This window comes from Rhineura floridana, chromosome 15 (assembly GCF_030035675.1).
Source record: "Rhineura floridana isolate rRhiFlo1 chromosome 15, rRhiFlo1.hap2, whole genome shotgun sequence".
In the NCBI taxonomy this organism is placed as follows: Eukaryota; Metazoa; Chordata; class Lepidosauria; order Squamata; family Rhineuridae; genus Rhineura; species Rhineura floridana.
The window spans coordinates 34556260-34564039 of record NC_084494.1 but is presented as its reverse complement, the minus strand read 5'-3'; the positions used below and the strand labels follow the sequence as shown (position 1 = coordinate 34564039).

At 49.0% G+C, this 7780-nt stretch overlaps 1 protein-coding gene across 5 annotated transcripts in view; it reads right to left on the bottom strand.

The window, feature by feature from the left end:
- Positions 1–369: 369 nt before the first annotated feature.
- The window catches only part of ACTN4 (actinin alpha 4), a 107749-nt gene continuing 100338 nt past the window's right edge, over positions 370–7780 (bottom strand). For 2 of the 5 annotated variants that reach the window (XM_061597799.1, XM_061597798.1), the window contains exons 18-21: positions 7494–7640; positions 6208–6273; positions 3768–3926; positions 370–3120 (exon numbers count right to left, since the gene is read on the bottom strand). In XM_061597799.1, coding sequence (XP_061453783.1) covers positions 2962–3120; positions 3768–3926; positions 6208–6273; positions 7494–7640 — 531 coding nt within the window. In that variant the 3' untranslated portion in view covers positions 370–2961. Of the gene's footprint in view, positions 3121–3767; positions 3927–6207; positions 6274–6647; positions 6729–7493; positions 7641–7780 lie in introns of all 5 variants that reach the window. The other 3 variants (XM_061597797.1, XM_061597796.1, XM_061597800.1) reach the window with 2 other exon arrangements.

The window sequence follows — 7780 nt, the reverse complement described above, 5'->3', positions numbered from 1 at the left end:
TGAGATAGCAGTGGTAGAGCATGTGCCTTGCGTGCAGAAGGTCCCAGGTTCAATCCCTGGCATCTCCAGGTAGTGCTGGGAGAGACTCCTGCCTGATATCCTGGAGAGCTGCTGCCAGCCAGTGTAGACAATACTGAGCTAGATGATGGACCATTGGTCTGACTCAGTATATGGCAGCTTCCTATGTTTCTAAGAGGGGAGCAGGCTAGCATTGGGTGCTCCATTCTGCCTAATGGTGCGGTTGGCCCTAATAGCTCAGTGTTCTGATGGTGTAAGGCGGCTTTGTGGGAATGCATTAAAACAGTCACTGGGGAAAGGCAAATGCAGAGAAGAGGGAAGCTGTGGGGAAGAATGACAAAAGAGAAATCATCCTTAAAAATATTACATTTTATTGACTTGTTCCCAAGAGGGAGGAGGGCTGGTTTCCCCGGAAAGCTTGGAAGTTGTAGAACAGACTTGATGAGGAACAGACACAGACAGAAGCCGGCTACTCCCTATTGGCTGAAGTGCCTGTCCTCTGCAGGGTAGGCATCCAGTAGCAAACGCAATAAAATAAGTGAAACCTTCTCCAACAACAAAGACAGAACCGAAATGAAAAAGATGCCAAAAAAAAAAAAAAAAAGGTGTGGGAATGTGACAGTTTCTCCAGTGCTACAGTCAGCTGTAACTTTAATGACATGATAAAAGGAAAAAGACCAAAAAAACAAACACACACCACCTGTCGGCAATATACGATGCTAGATGTATATATATATATTTAATAATAAATCTGGATGTTATTAAATTGCAAGAGTTTGCCGTGTTTTTAATTTCTCTCATTTTTTAAAAAAAGACCTCTGCAAGGTTCTCTTTCGTTTAAATTTGGTCCTCAGAAAACCCTGCACCATGATGAAGAAATTACAAAAAAATAGATATATATATATATATAATATATATATAAAGCAGTGAAGCAATGGATTTTTAAAGGTTGTACAGAGTGAGGCGGAAAAGAGGAAGACTGAATGAGTGAGTCGCTCCTGTCCTACGGGCAAGAAGGAGGAGGGAACCAATCAGCCTGAGGCACCCCGAAAGAGGTTTTACTGCTTTGGGCTCCCATCCCATTTTGCAGCCTGATATCCTGCCTGGGTCAACCACAGGCTAAGGATGCTGCCAAACAAGATCTTGGGGTTCTCCCCTTCTTTCCAGATGCCAATCAAGATCTCCTTCCAAAAGCACCTGTAGTTATTTATGATCCCCGTTCAATCAACAACCTCGCTCCCCACTCCAACACACCAGCACACACAACCCCCATAGTGTCGAAAAGTGGAAACAAGGCAAATCTATTCCCCCCGGGGGGGGGGCAACCTGCTTTTAAGACTGATGTCCAGCTCCTAGGAACATTCTTCCCTACTTGAGGAAGTTCAAACCCCTTCCTCCTTGCATCTATGAATCTGCTTCTCATAAACTACCAGCCTTGTTCATGTGCTTCACCCACAAAATTGTGCCAGTATTGCTAAGATAAATGTTACTTCCAAACATGGTTACAGAAGTGGCTTTGGGTGACTTGCCAAGTAGGGAGGAAAGGAAGGGTGTCTGTGGATTTATAAAACCGGAGACAGGCCGAGCGTGTGAAAGAGGATGGAAGTGTCCGACAGGCAGATCCTCTTTGCAAAAAGGTTTGGCTTCTCCTCTAAGCGTCAGGGAAGAAGCAGCAGCCAACAGCAAGAGATTTGAGGAGAGGCACTGCCTCCACACTCATGGGCTCAGTCTGGGAAATGCAACAAGGCAAACACGCCCTTCCCAGACCCCAACCACCCTCTCCACACACACAACCCGCCCGCTCTCCCCTCCAAATAGCCTAGCCCCAAATTGGAAGGCAACCAATTTCTTCAAAAGCAAGTGAGGGACAAAAGACAGATGTGAACCCAATCAGGATGCGAATAAAGAGGGTGCTGATTACAGGAGCCGTCTCGGTCTGACATGACAAGCCCTTCTGAGTCAAACTAATAGCATCACTTGCCTGTGCAGAAATTGTGAGTTTGGATCAGAAGTCCAAAAGTGCCCACCTCTGGGGCGTGTTTGCATTGCTAAAGGATGTAAAGTGGCGGGCAGGTGTTATGGGGGGAAGAGAGAGAGGCTCTGCCCAAACTGCCTAGCACAGCTAGCTAAAGGATCTGGAAAAGGAATGAGGTATCCAGGTTCTGCATTAAAAAGAGAAAGCAAGAAAGTGGATCCCAGCAGTCCTCTGGATCTGGATCACACAGGGTGTCAACGCACCATGGACCCAAGGCTAGAGCTTTGGCTACCCAGACACATAAATTAAAAGAGAGCGACCCCAAGTGATGTTGGGGGTGGGGGGAAGGGACCCAGCTTCAGAGAACATGCCAGCCAACAGTCGGATTCTCCAGCCCACACCCACCACCAGAGCGCCCAGTTAACATCAGCAGGGGGAAAAATAGAATGGGATCTATATATAACAAAAATAGCCATCTGAAGCGCGACTACTGGGATGCTTCCTGGACTCTTTCCCGTCACTGAATGGCCCTAGGAACTTGCCCTTCTCCCCCTCCCTTGCAAATGCCATGGAGAATAAGGAGAGGCCAAGCTTCCCTGCTGCTCCGGAATTTGGGAAAGGAAAGAATAACGACTGTTGCATAGGTAGCAGTGTTTGCAGAATATGCAATGGTGGGCAAGGCGGGGGTGGGGTGGGGAGGAGCCGTTACACAGGGCAGCTCCCAGGGTCTCCCAGCGCAGAGGCAGCTTTCTGTCTTCGGAGAAAGGGCAATGTCCCCATTGCTCTGTGTGTGCGTGTATGAGAGAGAGAGAGAGAGGGAGGGAGGGAGGGAGAGAGAGAGAGAGAGGGAGAGAGAGAGGGAACACAGTGTGGGGAGGGAAAAAAAATCAAACTTTTGCTCCCCCCTTCCTTCCAAAGAAGCGCCAGTGCTTGCTGTTGCCGCCGTCGCCGCTGCCTCCAGCTCCGCCTCACAGGTCACTCTCTCCATACAGCGCCGTGGAGAAAGACTTGTAGTCGAGGGCCCCGGGGATGGCATCAGGACCCTGGTAAGGTGCCATGCGGGCAATGCAGTACTCAGCCTGGTCTGGGGGAAGCTCTCGCCGCAGCTCCTCTGCTGTGATGTAGTTCTGAATTGGGGGGGGGGGGAGGAGAGCAGAGGCCTCCGTGAGCTTGTGCCCACCGGGGTTCAATCCAGGAGCACTGGGATAACACTCTGGGGAAAGGGGAAGGCCTTTGGGGGAGGTGCAAACCAATTTCAAGCAGACGAGGGATTCTAAAATTCATCTCTCGTATCAAAAGGTCATGGAAGGCTGAGTGCTCTGCACTTTTAAGAGGATTCTAAATTCTGCATGGAAATAACCCACATTCTGCAACTTGTCTGAAAATCAGCCAAAATTCACACGAATATGCACGGTCTCCCTTACCCCGTGTGATTTATTTGATACTGTTGGGGAGCAGCAAGGTGTTCCTGAAGCCCCTGGCTCCAAACTTCTTCAGCTACTCCTTTGGCTTTTGAGATACGAGAACTTTCAAGCACACCTTTTCAACCTTAACAGCTAGAAATGGCTTTTGTTTGAAAAAGGAAAGCTGAGATTCTCTCGTGGTGGAATTCTGGGTCGTATTAGGGGAATCCATGCTTTCTCCACCCACCCCACCCTAAAATTACACCCCATACTAATGAAAGCTGCAGGGCAGCAGACAGAAACCGCGACTGAGGAAGCCCCTGGTTAGAGTACACAGATCTCTCCCCAGCCTCCTTCCTTGTGGAGCTCACCTTGTCTCCGGCCAGGACCTTGAAGGAGGCAATGACCTGGTCAGCCGTGTCTGTGTCAGTGGTCTCCCGGGACATGAAGTCAATGAAGGCTTGGAAAGTTACAACACCGCTGTTGTTGGGATCCACGACACTCATGATCCGGTTGAATTCTGCATCTCCCTAAGAAGGGGCAGTGGAGAGAGGAGAGAAAGGCATTCAACTTTTCTGGCAAAAATATAGCAAGCAGCTAAGGCCATTCTGATAAGCATGCGTGGCAGAGGCTGGAACTTGTCACATTTCTGGAAAAGTCAGCTGCCACCTGCGACATGTCAAAGTGTCGAAATGACCAGCTGCATTGCTTTAAGAAGTCTTCCTGGTGTCCCATCTCTGTGGTTCTCTGAATTCATCTGTATTGCTGTCCGATAACAAGTTGGATGACAGGGAATTCTGCAGTGTTAGGAATTACATCCTTGGCCCCGGATCCTTTTCGCTTATGCCTTTGCTTTCCTAGGCTAAATTGCCACGTACTTCTCCTCTGAGCCTCCCAGTGAAGGTTACAGTGTTACACTAAGGAGGAACAGTAGCTCACTGGCCGAGCACCTGCATGCAGAAGGTCTTCCTCTGGTCCCGGCCATTTCCAGGATCAGATAGCAGGAAATGGGAAAGACCTCTCTTTGCCTTAGATCCTTTGCCTCAGAGATCCGCTGACAGTCAGAGCACACAATGATAGTGGTGAGATCAGTCTTTCCTCAACCTAGCTCCCTCCAGATGGGTCAGGATGACTGAACACCAGCATCATCTGGAAGGCACCAGACTAAAGAAGGCTGAGTTAGATGGACTGGACAAGCAGGCAGTTTCCTATGTAGTACTACTGATGGTTTGTTTGTTTTTAAAGATACCGTGCTTTTCACCTCATCTTGGTCTCGAAGTGGCTTATAAAAGATAAATACATACAATATACAGACACCATATATTTAATGCACATGGCTTCCCCTCCAAGAATCCTGGGAACTGTAGTTTGTTAAGGGTGGTGGGACCTATAGCTCTGTGAGGGTAAAACTACAGCCCCAAGGATTCTTTGGAGGAAGCCATGGGCTTTAAACATACGGATTATGAATGAAAACAATGGAGAATAAAGCATCAGAACAGCATTTGCGGTGCAAACGCCTCCTGAAATAAAGCCATGTGAATTGGGCACCTGAAACTTAGCAGGGACGGGGCCAACCTGATTTCTCATTCCCCTCCCACAAGGATTATTATTATTATTATTAATTAGATGTATTAGTCTCCTGCCACCCAAAGATCTCCAAGCGACTTGCAACAATATTAAAGTACCATGTTATAAAAACAAAATAATAACCCCCCAGGAAGCGTTGGCAGCATATTAATAACAGACAACATAATCTCAGTCTATCAAATGCCTGGGAAAAAAACAGTACATCTTTACCTGGCACTAAAAAGATGTCAATGAAGATGCCAGGTGGACCTCAACAGGGGAGCGCATTCAATAGATGGGGAACCTGGAGAAAGGCCTCAGAAGATCTAAGGCTCCAGGTAGGTTCATATCATGAGAGGCTTTTCAAGAGATACTGGAGTCCCGAGCCGTAAACAGCTTTATAGGTCAAAACCAGCACTCTGAACCGTGTTCAGAAGTGTAAAAACAAAGCCACCATCAGCCATCCCCACTCTACCAAAAGGACACTCTCTTCCCTCCCACAGTACAGCCTCCCCAACCAGCGCTCCCCCATCAGCCAACATTAGGACATTCAGCTGGTAGATCGGTTTAAAGCTTTAGGCTGAATGATCGGCTGAGTCCATTTTTAACAGATGGGGCTGTGAGATCAGGATCACACTTGTGATTCTGAGGTGTTACCACATTAGGCAACAGAGGAAAAATAATAAAAATGGCCTTTCCTTCCCAAAAGAACTGGTGCATTTTAGTTATAATATTCCATGTTCTCTCCCACTGCCTTGGATCACTTTCAAAAGACGCTTTTGGCAGTTTGCTAAATAATATATATATATATATTTTAAAAAATGCGGACCTACTTATAAATAAAGTGGCTAGCATCCCTAGCAAATATCCATCCACCTGTAATCCTGTATTTCCACCCTAATCAGTCCATCTCTTGCAAATGCTTTAACAGCACCCTTACACATCAACCTGACATAACACTGGACTCGCACCCTCTGGCTCTCCTTGGCCAGTCCTCTTCAACTATGGACCCCCAAACACTACCGGACTACAACTCCCATCAGCCCTGACCACTGCCTATGCGGACTGGGGATAACGGGAGCTGGAGTCCAGCAACATCCAAGGACCCCAAGGTTAAAGAACGCTGCCCCATTAGGGCCAGTCACAACAGAGGACAGACAGGTGTAGCAATAGGGTTTCCTCATTATCATCATCAACAAAGACAGCGGAGGAAGAGAAGGGGGAAAAGCAGAGGGCAGAGCATACCAGGCTGTATCCTGTGGAGATAAGGAGGGCTCGGTAGTCATCTGCGTCCATGCTGCCCGTGCGCTTCTATTCCAAGAGGCCAACAAGAGGAGGGAGGGGGAGGCGGAGGAGGGCGCAGATGGACAAGGCATGTAGAGATGAGTAAGGAGGGAAAGAGCAACAGCCCCACGGAGGGAGAAAAGGGACGCAGAGAAAGAGAGAGAGAGAAAGTCAGTCAGGAAAAGCCATTGAGATGCCATGTTGCCAGAAGACAAGGACAGGAGGGAGGAGGAGAAACATGCACAGGGATCGGATACAAAAAACATTAACAACAGAATGGTCAGAGGGAGACAAAGGGGGAGGGGGGGCAGGGAGAAACAACGTGGTGAAGGAAGAGAGAAAGGAGACCTGGTTAATAGCAACATCGCCGGAAGGCTGCGCAGTTAACGGGCATCGGGTACCTGTCTGTCATTTTCCACATCGTATCCCAAGCTGATGAGGCAGGCTTTGAACTCCTCGGGTCCCAGGGAGCCGCCGTGGTCCTGCCGCCGGGCCACGCGTAGGGAGGGGCGGCATGCACATCGAGGGAAGGAGGGAGGGGCGGGGAGGCCCGCGGGCACACACGACAAGGGAGGGGGAGCGGAGGGGAAAAGAGACGCCGTTAGTTCCAACACTTGGCTGCTTTGGGGGGAAGCGCCTGGGTGGGAGGGAGGAGCCCTTTGGACGCTCTTGTCCAAGGATCCGGCTGGGGCACCCATGAGAGACAGAACTTTCACATGTCACCCCCGGTTCCGTTAAAACCTCAGCAACGAGCGCAGGCAACTGCATATGCACTGCTTCGACATAGATGGGCTTGTGCGTTAGGAGATGGAGAATGATTCACAGGTGAAAAAATAAAAAATGGCAATGCATGGGACTAGCTGAGAGAGGAAGAGGGATCCACGAAAAAAGCACACCGGCTTCTTCCAAGGAATCCCCAAATTCCTCTGTTTTACATGCCAACACAATAAGGCCCAGCTGGTTTCCTTTGGCCAGACAATTCATATGCCTGCCTGGTCTGGGTGTCGGGAGGGACAACAGGGCCAGAGGCTTCAGCAAAAGCTGTTTCTAGAGCTTTCCAATTCTGTCAGGGATGAGGAAGGAGAATTTCTCCATCTGTCTCTGGTAGCAAGGTTGGGACATATATATGATGGCAATTGGAGACAAGAAAGTAGCACGCACGCGCACACACAGAGGAATCTGTTGCCTGAAGCAACTACTTCTGGTTGCTCCATGGTATGGATGGCCCAACACTGAGACCAGGTTACCTTATCGAAGTGGTTGAAGGAGGCCCGGAACTCCTGCATCTGCTCTTGGCTGATCCCTTTGGCGTCCCGGGTAAGGATTTGGTTCTCTACTTCGTTGATGGTCCGGGCAATGGTGGTTAGGAGCTGCTCCCACCCGACACGGATATGCTAGAAAGCGGAGTTGGAGGGGGTGGGAGCAGGGAAAGAGGCAAGATTAATACACCAATCAGATCTCCATTGGTGTACTGCCTTCTTAAACGCTGAATATATGAAATGGAAATGGACTGCCTTCAAGTCGATTCTGACTT